Raw genomic sequence first — 25468 nt, 5'->3', positions numbered from 1 at the left:
GGGGGGGATACATACGACCAACTATGTCTGCATGTAATGCTACTTTTTAATCTAAATCTTGGAAATATAAATGAAAATGTCCTTAAATAAAAAGTTCTAAAGTAAAAAAACAAAACATTTTTCTTTTCCTGTAATGATTTACATTTATTTTGTACACATATAAATACAGTAATGATACAATAAAGGACAGATCAAAAAAGAATAATACAGTAAACAAATAGCAAAAATGTGATGGATGGCCCCTACAAACATTTATTTACAGCATATAGATTCAAGTCTTAAAATCGTCCCTCGTCATTTTATTTAAAATAAATCTTACAAATTGTCTTATATGGCGAATGAAACATGTTTCAGACATTAAACAAACAGCCATGAAGTTAACTCGACAAGCACCAATATCAACCATAACATTATAACAGTCAGAGATTTTCCTATAACTTAATTTTCTTCCAGAGCAGCTTGCCTCAATCTTATCCAAAGTTGTATTTTTATGTGTTGACAGCACTAAACCAACAAAGCCAACTTTTTCAGTTTGCACATGTGCAATAGATTAATCACATAGTATAAATCATAACCACTGCCAGGTGAGTTGACTCAAACAATGGCAAGGTCTTTCCTTTTTCATCTTTTCTGTCTCACTGCCGTCAGTTATGATGTCTCCTTCTGTGGTCGTCATCGTCATCTTTTAGCAAGGCGGCGAACAGAGCGACACCCAAAGCCGCGATACCGACACCGGCTACAGCTGCGCTTCCAATCACGGCTGCTCTGTCAACCTGCAAGAGAACGTCAACATTTAACCATTTCAATTGTGATTATATTTGCAATTGAAAATAATTAATGTGGGTTTGGGGTTATACATTGAATCTTGACATTTCTGAACCAAAAATAGGTTTCATATCAGCATTTCTACATACGTGTATGTCAACGTTTTAGAGTTTTAACTGCTCGTACAATATAAAAACTAGCCCAAAAAAATGAATAATGGCTTTTTTAAGCTTTTCTGTATAATTAATTATAGCTACGACTCAGTGAATGTGACAGATGCACTAAGTGGGTTGATTAAACAAGCTTTTTTGAATCAGCTTATTAATCATCGTCTGTTGTTTGAAATATGAGCAATCACAATTCATTTAGCACCACATCTGCTTCTTATCAACTGAAATAGATTGGGGCTAGATTTGTGTATTGTTACAACGAACGAGACGCTTATATGATAAACTCGTCCAGTATCCAGGTGCAGACACACACACCAGGGCTGTGCATCACTTTGATAAAGGGATTTCACACTGAAACATCAATAAAATATGTGACAACTACATCTGTTAAATTCTGTTATGATTAAAGTGGAGAGGTTTGATTTTGGCAGAATTACTTTTATTTCTCTCAGTTTCTAGCGTCAGTTTTGCACGTGTCAGTTTCCCGATCATAACATGCATACACTGTCTTTTCAAAATAAACATACTTTTTCACAGGAAACAATTTGGATATTCTTAGGCAACAAAACTACTTGGTTAGGTTTAGGAAAAGATCGTGGTTTGGGTTCAAATAAGTCTGTTTGTTATGTAGGCTTAAGCAGTCAAGTATAAAAGCCACAGGGTACCCACCTGTCGAGACTCTGGCTTGCCGTATCGTAGCTCCGTGACAAAGTGCTCACAGTTGTTAGTGACGGTAGAGTATGGCAGCTCCCAGCCCACCATCCTGCATGCCTCCCTCACGATGATGCGACGCTCGCGAGGCCGGTACTCGTCATCCAGGAGGTTGTTGATGATAAAACGATGGCGGCCAACCACTTCCCAGATCTTCTGACGCCTCACCTCTGCTCTGCTGCTGTCCAGGAGCATCAACAGGTTACCGAAAGGGCCCGAATCAACACCTGTGTTTGTATAATAGAAGAGACAGGCAGTTAGAATAAAGAGGATTGGAGAAGAAAAGGGATACAGGCAAAGAGGGAAAGGATACATTGACATTCGTTAAGTCTTTGTCTTTACTGTTATATTACATTTACATACATTATTGGCTGATAATTTCCATCTGAGGATAACGCCTTCAAAAGCCTTGTATTTATTTTAGTAATTAACTAACAAAATGTGGCAGACAGAATGTTATAGATGGTTTTCCAAAATGAATATAATAAATACAACAGTTCACTCACTTGGAGGAATCAAATGAACAACTTCATTTCCACCGATGTAGACGGCCCAGTGCTCATATGACCCACGGAAGATCTCGATCAGGTCCCCGGGCTTTGCACCATGGTCAAACTAAAATGATAAGAAAAACAATAAAAATTTAAATATAGATAAACATAATAAACTTGGCGTGTAGTCAGCGAGAACTTAAAGGTGTCCTCTAGAGGAGTTTCTGACGACTTTGAGTAATGTTTCACATGTGGGTTCCCGTTTTGTTTGTGCACATGCATGCGTCATTGCGGTGTTTGACAGTTAGCAGCAGTAACACGCAAAGAAGAGGAGCAATGCACAAAAAAAGCAGGGAAGAAGATTGCAAGCTAGTAAACGTGGATGTTAACAATGTACAATTTTAAAAATTAAAAAAAAAAAAATCAGCAAATGTTTTATGAGAAAAGAAATGCCTTCAATATGTTTGTTAAACCTCAAGGATACACAGTGCAAACATAACCTTTGTTTGTTTACAAGAAAACTTGGCTTAATAAGGATGTTCCTGCTTGAAATGAGTCTCTTCTTTTTCCTGCCTGACATTATACTAAATCAATAAATGTATCAGGGCATGAATCATAAAACAGTGAGGGTACACCCAGTAACACCCAGTTTACTTAGATCTTGTCATGACATGTTGTGGAAAGAAGGTACCTGCAGAGATCCAACTAGTCAACACTGGCAGATTTGGGAGTTTTCTCTTACATGACAAATGCACTTCTTAACATTACGATATCACACTTGTTGTGTCATTTCATCCTGTTTGTTCTTGCTGTCTATGTTCTTCATATTTTAGTGTTTAATGTTACTTTAGTGTCTTAGTTTACTTTGACTAAAATAGTAACACATTGCTTTACAGCAGAAAACCCAAAGTAAAGTCTGTTGGATCAATTTACATGATGTAATCCATGAATACTATATATATACTATATCAAATCTATATAAGATGAGATAACATATTCCTTTATTAGTCCCGCAGTGGGGAAATTTGCAGTGAACAGCAGCAAAGGGGATAGTGCAAAAAACAAGATGCATCAGCTAAGACAGTAAAAAAGAGCTAAACAAAGTGTAACAAAATATGAACCATTTAAATAGAAGTATAAAAATAGGAGCAGTTTATACAGTATTGACAATAAACAGACTATTAACAAAATTACACAGGTGGAAAATGATATTGCACAGTGAGAATGAATGAAAGAATGAATGAATGAAATTCCACCTGAAAATATCAGGATATTGTCAGTTTTTTGGTGTGTAAGTGGTCTACTACTACTAAATACTAAAATGTATTTAAAAATGTTGCCAGTGTAAAAGAACATTACCATGTTAGAGATTAAATTGAAGCAGCTTTAAATCTACACGAACTGACCAGCAGCAGGAGACTCACCAGTGTTGGAGCCATGTCTTCAGTTCTTCAGGTATGAGCCAGGTATGAGAACCGGAGCGACTCGCAGCCTATTTATCCCCGCTGGAGAACGAAACCTAAGTGTGCTCACGTTTCAGAAGCAAACTGATCACCTGATAATGGGTGGTAAAAACTGAGACGCAAACATACAAAGACTAGATAAGCACATTGGTACACACTTAATAACCAGGCTGCGTGGCCTTAATTTGCAAATCATTGACTGGGTGAGCCAATACAAAGGTTGCATTAGGAGGTGGTGAGGAAGCTGCAAAGGCTAAGTTTCATTTCTCCTGAACTGTTCAGTCGGTCATGCTTCTGCAAAGTCCTCTGGGTTTAAGTTTCAGTGCAGTGACCTGATCTTTATGCTAGATTAAAGAAATCTTATCAAGTCAAGTTTTAGATTTTCATTTACAATGATTCAATGTTTGTTAATTTTACAATGATAAAACCAGCCTACTCAACAGTTCTACATTAACAGATAATAATTGCCTTTATTGATTTTAATTCCATTAAATGAAGAGGGTTTTTTTGGTAACTCAATACACAGTCAGGAGAGAGCTTCAATTTACCAACGCACACAATTCAAGACAGAAGATAATCGGCAGCGTGTACTTAGAATACAAATATCTATCGTTATGCTCATTACGGAGGCAGAGACCTTCACCTCATTGCCCTTCAGCTGATTCACAGAGTCAAAGATGGACAGGTTAGTTAATGAAACGTCCTTCTGGAGGGAATTAACTTGTAAATGAGATGGTTCACAATGAATCGCTCAAGGGCAAACAAGGCAACATGGCCTTTGTAAATAACTAATTTACCAAAAATTGTTTCTCCAAATGGAAAAAACACAGTAGTTGATCAAGTGAAATATCTCAGTTTTTACAGGGATGAAATTACAGGTCCTGACACATCAAGCTGATAGTCGTCCGTCGGACAGATTGGTGCTGTCGGTGAGGGTCTTTCAGCCTAGTTTTCGGCTCTAGTCTGTCCGTGGCACAGTTTTTTCGGCCGATTCAGCATGTTGACTCGGCGGCGGCACCCGTCGGTGAGAGAAATCACTGTGATTGGCTGTTCAGTTTCAACGAGTAAAGTCAAGAGGAACACAGAAGGCTTTTCTCATTTTTCATTTTCATCTCATCTGATAATTCCAACACACGGATATTTTCACAGTGACATGTCCATCTGGAATGAAGCTAAGTGGTTTGTGAGAGTGGTGTGAAAATGGTCGGCAAACGGCGCTTTATTTCATGTACGTATCCTAACAGCGGCTTGTATATCCGCCGTCCTCAGTCTTCCGGTTTCCCTTTTTGAATGACAAATTCAGACTACCGCCACCTGCTGGTGTGGAGAGTTATTTCTTCTCACGCAGGCTCAGAACGTACGTGGTAGTCGGCCGTCAGCTGTAGTCTTTAAGGTGTGTTCGAGGGCAACTTTTTGTCAGAAACAAAGTCGACTTTAGGCGGCGCAACTGGTGGCCTTCGTCGCTGCTAGTTCTTTGATGTCGGGTGGGTGTGTCTGGACCTTAAAGGTGCTAAGCTGCGAACAGTTAGTCTATCAGATCATTGCTTGATGAGAAATTACACTTAATAATCAATCAAACTTTAAGACAAACAACTGATTTGGTTGAGGGTCATAAATAGAGCTGGGAAGTGAAAATAGGAAATAATCTGCTTATAACAGCTTGATAATGTGATAATATGTCGACGCTGTTAGTCTGTCAGCTTGTTCTGGAGTTCCTCTGCCCCCTAGTGGCCAAAATCTATCAAAGCACCTTTAAAAAATCGAATACACTTGCACAAATGTAGCAGTGGCAGGTGAATGTCGGGGCGAACTGGATAAATGATTTGCAGGAAAGCGTGCAGGCTGGGAGACCTGGAAGTTCAATTTCTCCCCAGTTCCTCATTAAGTGCTTAAAACAGGAAGCCCTCCATCAGACAAGCACCGCGATCCCACCGGCCTTTTAGCTCTGCAGGATGTTTGGAGATATTCCCCCCGCTCAGATCAATGCTGCTGAGCCTTTTATTAAATACAGATGTAATACAGTAAGTCCTGCATCCCGGCCAACAAGCTTTTTTCCTCTTTCCCTTTTTTTTCTCCTCTGTATTTTCTTTTCACTGTTCTGCTTTCTTCTGGTTGTCTTCACCTCATTGACAGCGGACAGAAGCCAGAGAGCGATTTGACACCAAACATTCATCTCTCTTCCTGTCTGTCAGCGCTGCCTTTTACCACAGCACCTGTTGAACCGCGTGCCATATATGCCGTCACCTGCCCGCTGCTCCACCCAGCCTCTCGACATCATATTCTGTATCCTCGTTCTTTCTCTCTTTTCACTTATTTCACTCTCGGAGCACTAGAATAAACCACTTCAGCAGAAGTGCTGCACTTAAAGTTACTGTTTAACTGGTTATGGAACAGTCTCAAAGTAATACTGAGGCCTCTTTACGACCTGCATAAGCAAGAAAGACCATCAGTGAGAGGATTGGCTATTTCTATTTAATTATTCGTAATGCTCGCCATCGGTGCCAACGGGTTGGATTCCGGCGAAAATAGACGAAATCATGCAGGTTCACCAGAACCTACGACAATGGCGATGCCAGAAATACCAGGATGTCCTACTGCACGGTCGCATATAGCAGAATGCAAGCCAGCATGCTTTGGTCAAAGTTCAAGGAACATTATTATGACGAAGTAGTATGTCCCAACTGTATGCATACTTATCCTAATTTAGTTTGTGTGTTTTTTATTGTTTATAAATTTTTTCATCACCTTTTTATTTATGTTTTTAGATTATTTGGGGAAATATAATATCCTTTTTTGATCTTTTGAAAAGGAGATGATGCCTCTCAAGAGCGTAAAGATCATAGTTCTGGTTAAAAAATACCATTCTTTCTAAATTGGCTCTGGATTTTAGCACGAGATGTAAATTGTAAAGGACGTAGTCATCTCAATCATACTGGATTTATGGATTCTCCCTCACTCATTTACTTTTGTCTCTCATTTTTTCTTACCAGCTTCACACCTTTTGATTCTTTCCATTCCTTGTTTCACTCATTCCTGCCCTCTGACACTTTCTTTCTCTGTCTCAATTACTTCATATCCTTTTATTCTTCCCACCCTCCCTCTCACTCCTCCACTTTTGACCTCTGGCCTTTCACAGTATGTGTGGAAGTATGTGAGTGTGAGGAGTTTAATCAGAGCCCGAGGCAGAGAGCAGAGCTCTCATCTCTAACGTCGGCCCCCTCGTATCCCTCCTAATCCCGCCCTTGTGGGTGCAGACTACCTCGTGTGACTGACGAGCATTGGTGAAACCCTCGGTGAACTTCGACCGGCGGACATTCACTTTTCCCATCTCCTCCTCCTCCTCCTACAGTCGAACCTCCTCCTCCCGCCGCACCCCTCTTACTGTAGGCTCAAGCAGGCAGGCAGGGCTGTGTCAGATGTTGAGCCTTTGATATGCTAATACCGTCCTCTTTTTCATGTCTTTTTAACGTATTGACTGGTAGCGATGCGAGCGCAGCGTGATCCTCGGCCTGTTACACTGAGAGAGGGAGGAGATGTTGTTGACAGCGTTCTGCTTAGTCAGTGATTTGAGCTCTTTTTCCTCGCCATTGGCCTGAGAGAAGAAAAAACACTTCAATCAGCTGAGAATAATCCATGTTCAGGAATTTGTGGTGTTGACGAGGGAGTGGTGAGCGGCTGACAGACGGACGGTCGCACGCACACTCAGGAAAGAGTTGTCCCCTTTTGGCTCAAGCTCAAGGTGACAAAAGTATGTACACACAACAGTGTGTAAATAAAGACATACAAAAACACATGAATGACTGGAGGTCACTACGGGGCAAGAGAAAAACATACTTATTATGTATTCACTTTTTAAACAATGAAACATGACATTGCTTTTACATAAGACGTAAGTATGAAGGGCTTTTAAGTTTGATTTTATGGCTTCATTAAAGGAACAGTGTGTAACATTTCAGGGGATCTATTTCGCAGAAATGGAATATAATATTAATAACTGTTTTCTTTAGTGTATAATCACTGACTTCCGTTGATCCTAAAGTAGTGTTATTACGGTGAGGATGGCCTCTGAGCAAGGCCTACGGTGTTACCATGGTTTTGCACTCGGTGGCTCACGTTACTGCAGTCTTGGAAAGGGAGGAGTGAGAGGAGGGGTACTCAGTTGGTTGCAATCTGCAACCACAGCATTAGATGCCGCCAAATCCTACACACTGTACCTTTAAGGGTTGATAAATCATTTCATGATAGACTATAGATCAGTATTAAGCCATAAAGATGACCAACTTTTGGGTTGCCAGGTTGTGAAAGTGTGTATCTCCCTTCAAAGCACTTTTTTTCCTAGCTTCTAGAAAGCGGGAAACTCGTCACTCTCAAAGATGCTAAATTTGATTTGCAGAGCATTATTATTGCTTTGATGACATCACCGGGCCGACTGTGCGTGCATGTGAGCGTGCCCCACTGGCTCGCTCACAGCCGCTGCTTTGCACTGCTCTCATACGGCGGTTACGGTTGAGAACGACGTTCCGACCAACGGCATCATCGCAAGAGCGTAACACCCTCACCCTCCGGTTCCCCCTCAGGTAAACAATGTTAGCTCTGACAGCACTTTCGCTGTTGCTTCAAACCTGTGTTACAAACCTGTTTGTAGCACCTTTAATAATTTAAAACACATTTATATCTTCAGACTTGTTGGTATCAGAAAGTAAATCATTAATAAAACTGTTGCGTGGAAGTTCATTTGGAAGTAAAAAATACAAAGTTTTAAAAAGTATTAATTATTTCTGTAAATTTACTATTATAATTGATACTTTAAAATAATTTAAAAAATGTAAAATGAATGAAAATGACTTGTTTAGGACTCAAAACACTGAATCTCAGACTTGGACTTGACTAGAGACTTCACTCAGGACTTTAGATCTACTTACACTTATAACTTGCAAGACAATGACTTTGTCCCATCTCTCCTTATTACTGATCAATATAGCCTTATTAAATGTTATTAAAAATCATTAATTTACATCACAAAACCATTGTTTCCAACATTATAAATAAAGCATGTCTTATTACAAAGTGGGACAAACTTTTTGAAATGTAAAGGCAGACCTTATTTCCTTGTTTGATAAAAAAATAACATAATTTTGGAGAAAATATGCTGCAGATTTTATGGAAATTAAAATGTCTATATTTGGTGTCTTAGATAATAGATTAATGTTTGTGGTGTCTGGACTACATTTTACAGCTGAAGCCGCCTCCCGTACCGACATCCAACCACAGGCGGGCCGTAAATCATGCCGGCTGTTTGGCAGAAGTCGTGGATCATCGTACAATGGTTAATTAAAGCCAGATCAATCCCAGTGCCACCGGTTCTTTCTTTACACTGCGTCTACAGAGAGCAGTCCCACGGTACCTTCGGCCCATGCAGCGAGCGATGAGGAGGAGGAGGAGGAGGAGGAGGAGGATGACGAGGCCTGTGATGTTTGCTCAGGGCTAGAAAAGAGGCTGCCACTCATATTTGTACAGAGGACAAAGCCTCGCAGGCCCTCTGGCACCATATGAAAGATGTGTTTTCACAGCGCGTACAGCAAATACAACTGTTCTTTTTTTTTTCTTCTTTCTCTTCTCTCTTTTCCAAATTTCAGGAAAATGAGTTTCGTGCCAGTTGCCATGGTGACTGGTCAGCGCAGTGAGGATGGTCGGGGGGCGGCTGGGGGCAGAGTTCACACCGGAGCTCCTCATTACTGTAGTGGGGGCATACTGGGAATAATTACACTGAAAGGCAGTTTAGATACTAAAAGGGGAACAGTAGTAAAAGTAGAGGTGAAAAAGCAAACAGGGATGTTTAAACAAGCCAGAGTTTGTCCACTTAAAGCCGTTTCTCCCCAGTGCGATGCGAAAATGTGGTGCAGGAATGTGAAAATCCGTGTTCCGGTATCCAGACAGAGAACGTCTAGTGGGCTAACTTTAGCTACACATACCTATATAAACTAATCGGACCCCAGATGTGATGCCAACGCTAGCTGTTGTGGCTAGCCCCATTCCAACACCAACACATATCGTCATCAAGTGCATATCAGCTACTTTACCGTCTTCATCGTATCCCAGCTGTTTGGCGATTTCAAGCCATATATTGTCCTTTATTTGGTTGTTGACATAGTCGTGTTTGTCGTACATTATTGGGGGTTGAGAAAGGGACGGCACATTGTTATTCCTAAACACCAATAATCAGAAAAAAAACAACCCATTTGTCAGCCGACAGTCCGTTTACCCCGAAAAAATACCCATTGTTCTAAGATACAAACTCTCTGTGCAACAAACAGAAGCAAATTCAATCTAATTATTTATATTATATGACAGCAATCAAAGGATTTCATTGGTCAAACAGAATCACTTTTTATAAATTTCCATGCAAACTTTTCAGATGAATATCTGTGCATGGTGCAAAACAGCTTATTTTAGTTTCACTCCGTTTTAGCTTCTGTCTTTTTAATACCTCCTCCAGAAGAAGCCCATTCTGCTCTGATTGGCTTGCGAGAAAAATATGGTGCACCTTTGCAAAGGTATTTCTCAAGCTGTGGGCGGAGATACCGGGGAGCAAGGAGACGATGACGCACAAAATGGAGAAATGGGAAAGGCCCATGGATTATACTGCAAGAGTTGTGTAAGAGTTTGTAATAGTAAGGGTTTTAGCAAAGATGTATGTGTTTGGGAAGTGGTGAGCATACGCCTGGATAAATGAGACTTGGATTATACTGCAAGAGTTGTGTGAGAGTTTGTAAACAGATGTTTTGATATAGTTTTGCTGTTGTTAAATGTGGCCCCCGTTTACCTTCAATTCATCAAGACTTTTCTCCGTTATTTGATTCTCCGTTCACCGTGGAGGAATGAGAGAAAAACTATGTTTTCTTCAATAATTCAAGGTACCACAGGGTGAGTAACTGATATACTAATGGTCATTTTGTGGGTGAAGTATTCCTTTAAATCCAGACTTCTATCAACAGATTTGTAACCTCTACACAAAGTGCTGGTCCTCCTTACATGAATGTATCCTGTCCCTATCTGACATATAGGATAGGGCATATTTATAATGGTTCAGTTATACTTCAACCGTAAACAAGAGGTTTGCCCCGAGTTCCAACATCAACATATTTTGAATCTTGGTGTTTGGGCGGACTTGGAGTGGCCTTAGTGTAGCACAAAACTGGTAATAAGATAGCTTCTTCTATTCATTCCCTCAAAGATCAACACAATCAAGGGAGTTCGCAACTGGTGCAGCATTTTGTTAATCGCAGCAATTCCATTTTAGTCTGAATCTTTTCTATTTTCTTCTTTCTTTTCTGTGTTTGAGCCCCGACACTAGAAATGAACTGATACTTTTTATTTACAAGCAAATCTAGATTTTCCCCAAATGTCTCCTCATTGGTGCAGCAGTAGTGGCAGCGAGCAGACACAGTGCTATGTGGGACTTCACCTAACAGTAAAAAAAGAACAGCTTCTTGTTATCTGTGCAAGCTGGTGCAGTTCTTCCATTCCTCTGCATGCAGCCAAGAATTTCTCTGAGAGGAGACGTGAAGAGAAAAGAGAGCAAGAGAAAAAAATTTGCCAGCTACTGTAGAGTTGTCATCTCTAAAAACTCAGATGACAAGCCAATGAGTTCTCTGCAGCTCCGGCCAGTGAGACTCAGAGCAGCGAGCAGCATGGGATGATGGGAGATGTGAAAAGAGTTCTCGGTCCCCCGTGTGGACTTCCTGCTCTGGGCCAATCAACCAAGAGAACTCATAACACAGTGTACCCGACAACCCCGGGAACTGATCTGACCCTGAATGCCACCCTGCTGTAGTCTGTGGCCCCATTCAATGAATTGATTTGTATAATTTTTGCTGTACAGTGTGTGTGCAACCTTATATGACTTTGTGCATGAGTTACATGTGCTTATTCTCATGCATAACATACATGTGTATTTTTTGTACGTTTAAGCATACTTGCATTTGCATGTTGGTGATTGTGTGTTTACCTGCGTGTGTATATATGGGTCTATTACAACCAGTTCTGTCTCCCAACACATCAAAACCGCAGCTTGGTAGCATCTGATACCGACGTACCGAGGCACACTTTAGCCTCTGTATGAGACGCACCGAGCTTTCACCTAACTCCAATATAAACCCATCTGCGTCATTATTAGACGGTCAGAGCAACTGACTGTTACGGGGAGGTTATCTGACTGAACCCAAATGCAGAAACACAGAACACTGAGACAGCAGAGAGCTGATGCAAATGAAGAATGTATGAACAATATTTCAATGTGAAAGGAGGGCAGAGAGTCTCTTGGTCAGGGGGGTGCAGGGACTGAGCTGTGAGCTGGAGGACTGAGCAGAGCTAGGCAGGGAGTGAGTCCTAAATCCCAGGGAGGTCTTTGGTCCAGAGTGTGAGCCGAGGAGAGAAGACAGGAGTGGGACGGAGGCAGGAGTGTGCAGGCACAAGAGACAAGAATTAGTTAAATGTACGCTTTAACCATAGACTGTATATAAGAAGTGGACATAGTCATTGTGACGTCACCCATTGGTTTGTGGACTGCTGTTTTGAAGCCTTGAGTTTGGCATTTAGTTTTTTTGCAACCAGAAGTGACACGAGAGGGTGGAGCTAAGTATAACCAAACGCTAAATAAGACATTTTTAAGCGACCAAAATATTGCAATTAACTTTGATGAAGTGAAAACACACTGTGAAAGGGTTAAAGTTGGAAGACGAAAACACGGACAACTCCCAGACCGGACAACGCCGTGGTAGCGACCTGTCAATCACAAGGTAGCCCCGCCCTAAAGCATCCCCTGCTTTATGGTCTGTTTGACTCTAAATGGGATCATAATTTACTAAATGAACATCATGCTGTATTGAAGAAGACTTGAAACTAGAGATTGAGACCATAAACTCATGTTTACAATGTTTACTGAGGTAATAAATCAAGTGAGAAGTAGGCTCATTTTCTCATAGACTTCTATACAATCAGACTTCTTTTTGCAACCAGAGGAGTCGCCCCCTGCTGGCTATTAGTGAGAATGCAAGTTAAAGGCACATATTTTCAGACCCTGGAGTTGCCCACTGGCTTTAACACAAGAGAATCTGAAGGCTGGACTGAGACTAACTCAGTAGCTGAGTCTCTGATGTGACTGCTTGGTTGAGCTGAAGCCCAGTGTTTAAAGCAGAGTTGAATGAAGATGATTAGCAGCTTGACATCTGTACACCTGATTCCACTCCTGTAATCAAGCACACACAGACAAACAGAGAGAAGCTCCTGGCCAGAATAAAGCAGAGGTTATGACACTGACTTAGTTTAAATTGCTAGAAAATCTGCATAGGGTGGGAGACGGGTCAAACAAACACAGGACTTTCATCCAGGAGACCGCTCTGTGTCCAGTGTGAAACCAAGCTAGTGTTTTTACATTGGTTTTCTTACTGTACACTTTACTAACGGCAGTTCCATAACAATCATAGTTATTTTATTTAACAAACGTACTTATTTTAACCCAAAACCCAATCTTTTTCTTTCTTTTTTAAACCTAACCAAGTGCTTTTGTTGCATAAGTAAACTTTCATTGGAAGTTTAATTTGAAAAGAGACAGAAACGTGACACACTGTCCGTCTGTCTAAAAGTGGCACCAGAGTGAAGCGTCAGTATTTTACAAGTTGGCAGTGAGAACGTGTTGTAGGTCCATTAGTCATAGAGTCATATCGAGCAGTCATCTCAACAATGTGAAACCCTCAATCTTATACTTCTTAAACCTTTTTGTTTTTCTATTGAGTCCATAAACTCATATTTTCTTATAAGAAATGACTCGATTTGCAATTGAAGTATTCCCGCCTGTTTCCAGTGAATAAATAATGGGTGAACAGACGATACTTTCGCCAGGTCTAATCCCAAGCATGAAATACAATTTCCCAAAAAATCTCACCATATAAATCGTTGGTCATGGACAATTTTTCAAACCAATGTTGGCTGCAGTGAGTTCTCTTTAGACATTGACTCACAACACAGTGATGTATTATATATCTGTGTATTAGTGCGTCTGTGCTGGAAACAAACTTCAGAGTTTTGAGTAAAAGTGTCAGAATCAGCAGGCAGAAGGTGGATGATGATTCACAGAGAGAGGAAGCCGCCTCCTGCTCGCCCTCCGTGGTCTCCTCTGAGATCTCATCCATGTGACAGAGCGAGACGGTGGATATTTTAACCAGCAGGCAGCAGTTGAAAGGTGCCCAACTGCTGCTGACTCATTCAAAACACACCGCTTTTACACGTCTGTCTGTTGGGATGGAAATTATGCGAACAGAAGAAGAAGAAAAAGGAGCAGGGAAGAAAATGCAGTGTGTCTTTTTCAACTTTCTAAACAGTAAAAATAATAATCCAGGACAGTTTGATCCAAATAAAGGGACCAGTGATTCAACCTGCAACCACTTCATGAAAGCTTTTTAACATTTGTGGTCTGAACACGCAGCGTCTGGTCGCTCTTTCCCAGGAAAAAAACCTTCTGTCGCTCGCAGATGAGGCTCTAAATGTGTCTGGTTGGCTCGGGTTAAAGGGGAGAGGAGCTTCGCATGAGAAGTGATAGCAACCGAGAGTAACAAGGAGAGAAAACAGGAAGGGAGCATCATCTACAGAGAGTCTGACCTCACTGAAAAAGACATCACAGAACAGCCTAATAACACCAAAGCAATGAGCAATACGCAGCGAGAGTGGAGACAATAGGTGAGGTGATAAAAGGAAGATGGGAAATTAGAAACAATAATCTTATATACCACTAAATACATGATAGAAACGTTTCTATACTGCATTTAAACACAGGATATCTCAATCAGGAGAGACTTGAAGGAATATTTTAATTGACATGTATGCAACAGGATGAGAAACGTGAATAATCTTTCATATAGTCCATCGTATATTTTAAGGGGGTGCACCTGAGCAGTGAAACCAGGGGTAGATATAGGCTTCAACCACCTGATCCTCATCAGGGACAATTAGGCTCCACAGCTGCCTCTGCTCAGAGATCATGAACCCAACCGCAGCGTGACCCTCACAAAGCCAACTAAGTGGTTTTGTTGCATAAACAGCGGACGTTATCGTGGTTTTGTTGTGTGCCGTACAAATGACACGTGAAAAGCCTAAAATGCGTCCTCATGACACTCAGAATATCCTGGTAATGTCGTGCTATTTATACGGCGTCCTGTGAGACCAGGTTGTCTGATGAGCTCAATACAAGTATTTGCCATCATATTCACCTTCCAAGACTCAAGTTGGAGATTTTAGACAATCCTGATACAAACCAGTTAAATGAAACATAAATAAACCTCCGTTCTTACTTTTATATAAGCTTTACTGAGAGGTTATTAGCATTTCCTCTCTACAATATATAAACCATGTACTTTTTCTCGCTCTTCCCTCACCCACATACTGCAGGGATCCTACATCAGACAAGAAGACATGAATATATAACTCCTGGTCTTGTTTGCCTGGGGGCGATGTTTCATATCTTTCTTTACCTCATACACGGTGCGATGGATGGAACATGATTTCAGATGGAGAAATAATTTAAGATCGTGACATGATCATTTTATATCCAGATATTTTTTTTCCCCCAACCTGCTGATAAGCTCTAATCGAGCAGGTAGAGATAGAGCCGTCTCATTTTCTTTAGAATCAGAGTTACATCACCCTCACTTTATCATGAAGCTATGCAGAGGTGGAGCTACTGAATAAACAAAACACAGCTCAGCTAGATTACAGTTTGAATGATTGTGATTCTATAAAACATCACTGGCAGCTTCTGCACAGACACTGTTCCCATGTTTGTATCCAGATGATAGTTCCTATGAGTCAGTGTATCTAAATGAGTCGATGATAAGCCGGCGCTCGCCCACAGAGCGCTGTTGTTCAGCAGACCTGTTTTCTGACACAGCCGCTCTGTGTGAAGGCGTTCGACAGGACAAGCCCTCGCACCTTTGTCTGAGAGTCGCCAGCTGACTTTGGCCCGAGCTCGGCCGGACTGACAAGTCCTGGCGCAGTTTGCAACGAGGCCCGGGCACCGATGATTGATTACCCCTTATCTCCCTTGGCGAATCAGAGCCTTAACTGAGCATGGTTTGGTTACAGATCCCGTTCCCCCTGTCCATGAAAGGCTTGGCCGGCGCTCTGGCTTCTCCCTCGCGATGAATGGCCATGCATTCTGGGCCAGACCGTGCTGGGGGCGGGCCTTTGTTTCCCCTGACTGATGGCTTTGGCTTGTTGAACAGCTTCCAAGAGATCGTTAGTGACTTGACCTGACGGTGCTGTAGACTGGCAGGGCCCGGCGGCATCCGCTGCCAGCGCGGACAGCTGCAGAGAGCGGGGCGGCGGCGTTCAAGCACGCTGACCCCCGCTTGGACAACTTAGGTGGCCCACTGCTGCGACTTCTGTATCACAGATCAACTACTTTCCTGCTGCAGATGTGCCCCTGAGCAAGGCATTTGATCCTTAATCACTGATGGAACTACATTGTCAAGGCGGTTTGCCCATTTCGTTCTGGCAATGCTCAGCTTGTTGGAATAGGGATGTCTTCAGCGGGCAAACAGCCAAACTGATTTACAGCCTATTGGATACACTGTTTACCAGTATACTATTCTCCAGTTCATTCCTGCACCTCAGTGGGTGAACATAGCGATCACTGGGCTGTCATACAATTCAGCTTAATTTGGAAAAACATGGTTGTTTATGAAATGTCACAAAGTTGAATAAATCAGAGGCGACGTGTTCAAAGAGTTCTGGAAAAAAAGAGGCAGCAGGTTGGCTCTCAGTTCAAAGCCTTCACACAAAACACCTGGATTTTTTAAAAGGAGCATGTCGTTTTTAAATAGAAATGATGGGTATATACTACTAATTTGTTTTGCAAAAGCTTTTTTTTCCAGCAAAGCAAGTGTACCAGAAGTCATAGGAAGGTGATCGGGATGGATGATGGGAATACAAAGCGCAGAACTTTGACACCAGAAACTGGGATTTGCATCTCGAATCCTAGGTATGATTATATTCAGGGAAGACCCAACACAGGCTGTGAAATAGTCACAAAATGTAATCTTTTTGATTCATGTACATAGACACAAATTTCCCTTTTTTTCGTGACGCTCAGCACGACTTTCAACAATGTATTTTTCATGTGTTTTCTTAGTTAAGTTGAGGAAAAGATCGCGGTTTGGGTTAAAATAACACCGGAAGTGCCGTAACTAAAGAACAGAAGTTATGGGACAAATAAATCAACGTTGACTTGTGGTTTCACACGAACAGCGGACTCCTGAGTGAAAGTCCTGTGTTTGTTTGACCCCTCCCCTCACACCCACCCTTTATGTACTTTTTTGCTTGTTATACTCATTATTATACCACGTAACTTTCAATAATGCTCACTCGATATACTACGTCATTTGTTCCTACCGAATACAAAAATGTCCATACTCAACGTATCCGTGGTTCACAGAAACGTACAATTGCATGCACACAATTGTAAAATGTAAAGTTGTGTTATTTGTATGCAGATTGAAGAGACCGGGTTGGTTTAAACGCACAGTGATTCTTTTGCAACAGGGTTGCGTTAGATCAACAACACCTAAGTGAAATAGTTCTTCATATTTTCAAATATTATTTCGTAACTGACTTTCACCTTCATTTTATTTCACCACACACCCAAAAGGTGTTGCTTTTCCTGCTGCAAGAAGTCTCTGATCAACACAGTTTACAATAAACTCTTGCTGCTCTCTGTATCCGTCAAAGTCATTTATAATATTTTCGATCTTCTCTCAAATGTAAATAAAAAAAAGAAACACTGATAAATCCCAAATTTCAATATGAAAAAAATACAAATAATGAGCCCAAAAGTGTGGAAACTTGAGCTTTTTAGATTCAGGCTGGCTAACCGTAGAGCAGCAGATTCTCTGGTGTGAATAACTGTATGAATGAGGAGTGAAATGTTAACTTTCCTTGGCTCAATAAAGGCTATAAATACATGCTGTGTATGTGATAGTAAAGGCTAACAGAGAGTGGGCGGTGCTGGTGGCGTTGTTGTGGTTTGGTGGTGAAATGATTTGGGCAGCGTGGAGGAACTGGCTGCTGCTGCTAAACTTTTTAATTAGCTTCTGTTTCCAAGATTGCATTTTTTCATTTGTTACCGCACAATAAAGCTCTGTTCAGAGTTTATCTATGAAAAACAAGAGCAAACCTTTCAAAGCAGGGTCAACGAAAAGTGTGCGTAGTCTTTTCTTACTCTGTGATGAAGGTCACCGACGGGGCTCCTACACACTTTTTGTTTTTACTGGGAGGGAGACTACAGACACGGTGGCTATCTGCTCTCTTCATTTCCCTTTCATAAACTTATCTGGTCCGCCTCCAACCTGGAAAAACAGTTTCTGCAAAGCACGGGGCTACTATTCTGTAATTAATGATTCTCTGGTCTCATTTATGAAGCAATTATTGGAAATATTGAAACATCTGAAAATTTAAGTTATGCAACGAACTATTTTGTGTGGCTGCTGTTAAACGTAGCGACGACGCCTCTACACTGACAAAATCAATGAAATGAAGCTGGATTCAAAGGAGAAGGGACGAGGATCTCTGCTCCTCCGTGCACTTGCCTGCAGAAGAGACGAAAGCCAGATTGGTCCTGTAGCGTCGACCTCGCCTGAACTCCCCAAATCACAGGAACTGGCTCCTTCTAATGCCTCCTGAAAGAAAATCCTCAAACAGCATCCATTCAACACATTTTTTTTTTCTCCATTTGTACAGCTGGATGCTTAATGAGGCAGTTGAGGTTAAGATTCAGGTTAAGTGCTGAATGTATTACAGCAGCGGGGGGGGTCTCTCTGGAGACCTGAACCAGTGACCCTCTCTTCATTAGCCGCTTTCTGCTCATGCTAATCGATACAGTAGACGGGGCTTGAGATGCTGCCGCAGCCTCATCTCTCACAGATTGCGATGCGTCTTGTTTTTTCTCAGCATCATGAATGTCTACAGCTCGGAGACAAACCTGCATGTAGAATATATTTGTTTTGACTTTTAATCGAACACCTGTTGCGAGTGTAGAAGGAGAATGAAATCCGGCTCCAAGCTGAGAGAGGAAATCGAAAGAGAGTGGCGGAGTGCTAGCGGTCCTTGTTGCCGTTTTCTCTTTCATAAGCTTTTAGGTGGCTGGGACAGAAAGCAGACACACGTCACCGAGAGCCAGCGAAAAAAACCTAAAAAACCTTTTGATATTTAAACCACGTCTGTTTTACACTGATGTTTGCTCTGTCTCTCACCTGCAGTACGAGTCGCAGTTCAGAGCTCGTTACACATGTCTAAAAATATGCATGTCATCAAGTGTAAAATTCACCTCCACTAGTTACAATGCAACATTATCATTCAATCGGAGTTGTGTTTGTGTCCAGCTGGTGAATGTAAGTCCAATATACTCTCTCTTTTAGCTCTGTTTTTGGTCTCTACCAACTCCTGAGGGAAGTATTTGTCTCTTTAGCTGCTAAATGCTCCACTATGTTCCCCAACTAGTCTCTAACTGGGTCTGTCTGCTGTTTGCTGCTGAGCAGGTAGTGGACAGTGGGGAAGCAGCTTCCCAGAGCTGAAACTTGCTGTAAAGCTCAGTAAAGCAGAGGGTGTTTGGCACAAAACTTTATTAAGACATTCATAGTTCATAGTAGATGTATCCTGATGACTTTGGTGACCGCACAATTACGCCGCAGGTAGGTTTACATTGGAGTTAGTTGAAAGCCCGGTTCGTCACATACTGTACTGTCCTTAAATGGTACCTCTATGCGTTGGTTTCCGACGCCCATAGGAACGCTGCCCTATCGGTGGTATTTGACGAGTTAGGAGTGAGACCTGGTTGTCTAAGTCCAGCCTCACAGAGCCGCCGCACGGCTGTAGACTTTTTCTTTTGTTTTCACTTGAAGAAAATAAGTACTTAATACCGTTAAAAGAAGTTGATGAGGAGGTTTCCGGCAAAGCGTGGCTCTATGAAAAAACATTTAACATATAACAATACTTTAATGCTACCAAGAGACCACGTAACTAACACACCATGTGAGACTCTTTATTGTCTGACAGAACAGACCACTGCTGTATAACATATTCGCCAGAGCCTGATAACAAACGAGGTGACTGTCTTTATTTTGATTCCAATCATGGCAACGGAACGTAGATCCTGAGGGCTCGTTCAGGTCCCATCCTGTCCCCCTTCTCCACCTCCCTGTTTCCCACTGCTGCACCGAGCACCTGTCTCACTAAAATCACAGCAGCACAAGAGCCCCGTCGTCTCAGGGTCGGTAATTCGCCGTGACTGTACGTACAGAACAGTTGTGTGCGTTAGTGTAAACATTACGTTTGGCCGGCCGCCATCCCATCCTGCCATCCAACAGCTGAGGCTGAACAGAGGCTGAGCTGAGGCCCATCCCTGAGGGGCAGATCTCCTCAGGAAGAAGAAGCTTCTATATGTGAGCCTGATGGAGAATCAATCACTGCTCTTCTCCTGGATCAGACTGGCCTCCTGTTCCACAGACATGTGTATGTAAATCATAGTTCCTCATGCTAACCCCCCTTTACGTGGAGTGTCACTGCAGAGATCTGTGATGGGCAACTGGAGGAGATGAGGAGCTCAGAAATGGTAAATGTTGTGAATGGGAAGTTTGCAGGCTTATCATGATTCATTCGCCTGCATGTGACATAGGAAGAGGAATGACATCTGAATGGCTTGTTGAATCCACTGTTTTCTGATCTAGAGAGAACAAAAAACTTCACGATTTTCCATTTTTATCCTCGCTGTCGTCAGGATCCCAGTGTTTCTTAAAGGTCACATATTATGCAAAATGCACTTTTCCATGTCTTTTGAACATCAATATCTGTCCCCAGTGTGTCTACAGGCCACCATAGTATCATAAAAGACCATCCTCTCTCTTTTTCTCCTCCTCCGTTTGTCCGGAAATGGGTGCAGAAATAAAAATTCGCTTTTTTCCTAGTCTTCTGACGTCATTAGGCAGAAATGCAAGCCATATATGGCTTTCCTGTTTCCAGTGAAACAGAACAGCACCCCCCTCACCCCATACCCCGGCTTGGTAACCCCGCCCACGGAGTAGCCGGCTCAGCAAGCTGCGTCCGCCATTGTTATTTCGACTGTTTACTAGTAAACATGCTGAAAGGAAAACCCGCTTGTTCTGTTGTTGGCTGCAATACTCCACACAAAAGCTTGCACCATGTATTGTAAACTTTATTTGAGTAGACAGATGACAATATTAATTATTCACAGCATTTGTAATCATCCCACCTGCAGTTATGTTAACATGGTACAGGAGAAAGTCTTCAGCTCTGGTAAACTATGGTAAGCTAAGCTCCGGTGGTCTGTAGTCATGGTAACACAGAGACAGCTCCTACTGTAAATAATATACCATTACTCTGATCTTCCATACATTTATCTTTTAGCAGAAATAATGAACTGACTACTGTTTCACATCTTCTATTTTCCACCCTGATGGTCGCTGTGTTTACACACCGTCTCATAGCGGTAGCATGTAGCTAATGGGGTTAGCTCTGTATCTCCCATCTGCTTTCAGCTGTCTGCTCTCAGCTATCTGCTCTCAGCTGTCTGCTCACAGCTGTCTGCTCTCCTCTGGGATGATTCTGTCGGTCATTTCTCACAGATGGATCTTTAAAGACAGACGTAAAACAGAGTGTATGTTTACGGTTTACAGAGTTGATGCATGAGGTAAACACTGAGTTAACTAACAGAGATATAAACAGCATTATTTACCTGAGAGAAACCGTCAGGAAAACCTGGAATCTGGACCGCAGATGTTCATCATGTGTCGCCGATTTCTGATCAGATTCCTCCGGTAACGTGCGCTGGGTGATGTTTCTGGTTTATAAACTTTAAAGTGGTTTATAAACTTTATTCTAGCTGCTATCTCTCCACTCGTCTCTCTCTCTCTCTCTCTCTAGAGAGAGAGAGAGAGAGAGAGCTTCTCCGGGAGGGAGGGGGAGGGTGACGCTGTTGTTGAGGACGTTTGATTGACAGAAAACGCTGACCAATCAGAGCAGAGTGGGAGGAGACAGAGGCTACAGACACAGAAATCAGCACTTTTGGAAATGGGCTGAAACAGAGGTTATAGAGACATGCTGGAATGCATGATCTGATTGTTTTTTTGAAAAAAAAAACTTCAGAGACATGGTTTGGAGGTGTCTGAGACCTATAATAACTAGTTTAAATGGAGTATAATATGTGACCTTTAAGTCTCAGAAATAATACATTATTCATAAATGGGAACATAATAGTGAGCTGAGTTTACTCATCATAATGAGAAGGCTACGACACAGCATGTGAAGTTTTAACCGAAGCCTGAAAGATGCGGGCATTAACCGGGCAGCGGGGTCTAAATATGGAGTTGCATGATGGGAAATGTAGGATCTATTGTTTTAGGTCTAAAAGTCAGGTTCTCTCAGCCTCTGTTGATTTCATTTTGACAATTCAAAACCAACAATAAAATCTAACAGAATACTGTATGATTGAAATTTCATTCTTGATCTTGGAAATAGTAATTTAATAAATTTAAAACCTCAACTCGAGGTCCACTTACTATTAAAGATTATTTTGTCCTGTTTTCAAGTACTTTTTATGGTTTACTTATATTCTAACATACAGTATATGCAAGATTAATGAAATTAAAAAGAATGAGAAAAAAATAAAATAAATATATAACATATCTTTCGGTGTGTATTTTGATTTTCAAAACAAAATTAAATATCCAGAATTGTATTGGTGCTTATTTTGAATTTAATAAAAGTGTGAAATCTGATAAAAAATTAGATTATAAAAATACAACTGATAAGTGCATACTTTGATTGAACTGGTTATTGTTTTTTTTTACTACATTGAGGGACACAGTTCACACCTGTGCTCGTCACAAGAAGACATGATTTACTATAAACTGCGGAGTTTAAATTTTAAACTGCAGAAACCGTGACTATTAGATATCTGGGGACATAAAATCGGGGTAAAGATTGGTTTAAACCTGCTCCTTTAGAAAATCTGGGTAAAAAAAAACCAAAGTGAAAATAGTGACAGCAGATTTAGTAAGTGTACCCATGTGGTACTCTGTGCTGATTTAAACAAACCATTATTTATAGCTGCTATCCAACCCAGAGCAGGAGAACATACTGTCCTGTGAATCCTCTGCACCCTCTTTGTCCCTGTCACACAGGAAGAGAAATAAAAATGAAAAGCGTGTCCTCTTCCACCCCCTGCACTGGACTGTGTAGATAATAAAGATTTAATAGGTGAAGGTGGTGGGGGGGGGGGGGGGGGTTCTGTGTGGCAGCGGCGGCCATACATCTCCTCAGTCCAAACAAAGCTCCCTGGGTACGGAGCGTCTCCAGGAATAGCCCGATTCTGGCATCGCTCAAGGCCTTATAAAGCCAGGTACAGAGTCCGGATGCCAGGGATGGAGCTGTCTCTGGGCTGGGGACGCCAGAGATGAGCTGAGATACTGCAGGATTTTCTTTAGTCTTCACAGCCGAGCAAGCCGTGTTTCTCTCTCTCTACCCTCTGACACTCTGGCAGGAAGCTCTGTGATAGATCAGGACTCATCCGTCGCACTTCTCACACAGAGACCACGAGCTTGATGTCTTCTGTTGAACCGTAGAGCTCTCTGTGGGGAACCTTCTCGATGTAGGCCAAGTTATAAATAAATCCTGAACCTCTTGGGACCTAAATGTCTTTTTGCTACCTGCCAGGTGAGGTGGTAGAAAACAACTGGTGACTGGCTGTCTCTGGGCTCCAGGTGAAACATGCACCTGCATTCAATTAGCAGTTGATCATCTACAACATAGAAATAGAGCAGGAGTAGAACAGACATTCCCATTCAACTCAACATAGCAGGATGGTCAGAGCGGCAGCCATTTTTATGTGTACCGTTCTCGTTACACATCTCCTACAAAATTACAATCCCACACAACTAAACTGCATTCTCAATTATGTTTCGAGGGAAACTTATTTTCTCCCAGATTACAGTCGCTGTTTTAAACATTTTTAAACACGTGATTGACGTTGTAAATTGCAACAAAACAAAACAAAAATTGCAACAAAACTACTTGGTTAAAGCTGAAGTAGGCGAGATTGGAGCAAATATGATTAAAAAAAAGTTATTTTTATAAAACGCTATATCGTGACAGTAGTACATGAAATAGGTAACCTGAAAAAAATCATGTTCCTCTGGTGTCCTCCGGTGCTCCTAAAGGCATCTGTAAGATTTCACAGAGCGGAGAAAAACAAGCAGTAAGAGCTGATCTGCTGTCCATCTGCTGTCTATGAGAGCCGGCTGTCAATCACTCGCGAACTCCGACCAAACGGTCAAACTAGGCAGCGCTGATCAAATATGAATCAATATTATGTTACGTTAATGCCTATTTCTCTCCTCAGATGTTTTCAGAATCATCTTGTAGTGCACGGTTTAGCTGGAAAATGAGAAAGTTTGCGACCCAGCCGACATGTTGAGATCAGGTTGAGATCTCTTGAAGGAACGCCAAGTACCGGCGTACCAGCTTTACTGCTCCTTGGTATAGATTCTCCAAGTCAGAGGAACTCTACGTCGCTCCAAAATCTCCCAGAGGTGTTCAGTTGGGTTGACATCTGATGACTGTGAAGCCCGTAGCAGATTAGTGTTCCCCACAGTTTACTTTTATATGCTTTTATACATTTTTATTGGCCTAAAAATAATGAAAATTAATGATACGAAGTGTTAGAGAGCCTCTGGACAGACAGAGGGTAGACGTGGTTTCAGAAACAAGGTCGCTGCAGCATCTCAGGCCACAGTAGCTGTATTAATCTTTTACTCTTTTTAATCAGTGCCAATAATCCCATCTTTCCGGTTTTGATGTCAATGAAAACTTTTTCCTCCCAGAGTAAACTTTGTTATCTATGTGAGAACTTTCTCCCTCATTTCCTGGCTTCGGTCCACAGCGGCGCTCCTCATACCTGGAGCCGGAAGAGGAGGCTGACTCTTTCGACCCAAGGTCAGAGAGACCTCGGCGGTGTGAGGGTGAGAAAAGAGAGAAACAAAGAGGTGATCTCTAATAATGTGGGAGCAGGATGTTTAGGGCAGCCGGACTTCCTGCTCTACTGATTCTGTATCTCCAGCACTCCCACTCGCTGTCTGAGAGTAAATCACCTTCTGAAGGTCTGCACAGGTCTGCTACTAACACTCTCAGGTCCAACGTCTGAAAGGCCTCAGTAGGAATCAGACCAGAATCAGTTACTACTAGCTAACAGAGTAATTAAATGATCTTAAACTCATCTGGAGCTCTCTAAACATTTACTCTCTCGTCCTCTGTTGTTTATAAATGTTGACTTTGTCTCGTCCCGGACCACAATGCCAATAAAGTCCGTTGAAAACACTAGAAGAGATGTGTTCCACACTGTGTTTATATTTCCTCACATTAAAGCCAAACACGAGCTCGCAGTAGAATCACACTCTACTTCACACCTCGCTGTAGTGAGATCAACGAGTTCACGCCGGCTGATGCAGAAACACAGCAGGTTGTGGTTGTTGGACTCTGTGTGGATTTCTGCTTTAACTGTGGGAGCATATAGCTCAAAATAATTCTTTTACTCAATTGCTCAGTTTTATGGGTCTGATTTCGCATTTTGAATGTATTGGTGTGCCAGGAGGACGGTGAAGAGAACTGGATCTGCAAAGACTGCAAAGAGCCAGAACTTGCATTATTAAGCTGCAGCCTGTTCATTACAAAACAAACTTCCTCACATCTTTCCATGAAACTACGATGCAACAACACCATTAGTCAGCAAATATCTCAAAAAGAACACGTT

At 41.8% G+C, this 25468-nt stretch overlaps 1 protein-coding gene across 1 annotated transcript; it reads right to left on the bottom strand.

Moving 5' to 3' along the window:
- Window positions 1–234: 234 nt before the first annotated feature.
- Window positions 235–3709, bottom strand: LOC141783590 (phospholipase A and acyltransferase 4-like). The gene is made up of 4 exons (XM_074660976.1): window positions 3562–3709; window positions 2153–2261; window positions 1605–1873; window positions 235–773 (listed from the first exon to the last, which is right to left on the bottom strand). Exons 1-4 carry the CDS (start codon window positions 3574–3576, stop codon window positions 645–647), a joined length of 522 nt encoding a protein of 173 aa, XP_074517077.1. The 5' UTR covers window positions 3577–3709; the 3' UTR covers window positions 235–644.
- Window positions 3710–25468: the final 21759 nt, after the last annotated feature.

The sequence above is a fragment of the Sebastes fasciatus genome, chromosome 15 (assembly GCF_043250625.1).
Source record: "Sebastes fasciatus isolate fSebFas1 chromosome 15, fSebFas1.pri, whole genome shotgun sequence".
Classification (NCBI taxonomy): Eukaryota; Metazoa; Chordata; class Actinopteri; order Perciformes; family Sebastidae; genus Sebastes; species Sebastes fasciatus.
The sequence above is the reverse complement of the archived record's forward strand: the minus strand, read 5'-3'. Positions and strand labels throughout refer to the sequence as shown.

Bases quoted from the DNA above. Each gene is read 5' to 3' on its own strand.
- LOC141783590 (XM_074660976.1), bottom strand. The intron at 1,874-2,152 runs GTGAGTGAACTG...ATACAAACACAG, and splicing joins TGTTCATTTGATTCCTCCAA to GTGTTGATTCGGGCCCTTTC. The intron at 774-1,604 runs GTGGGTACCCTG...GTTCTCTTGCAG, and splicing joins GCAAGCCAGAGTCTCGACAG to GTTGACAGAGCAGCCGTGAT.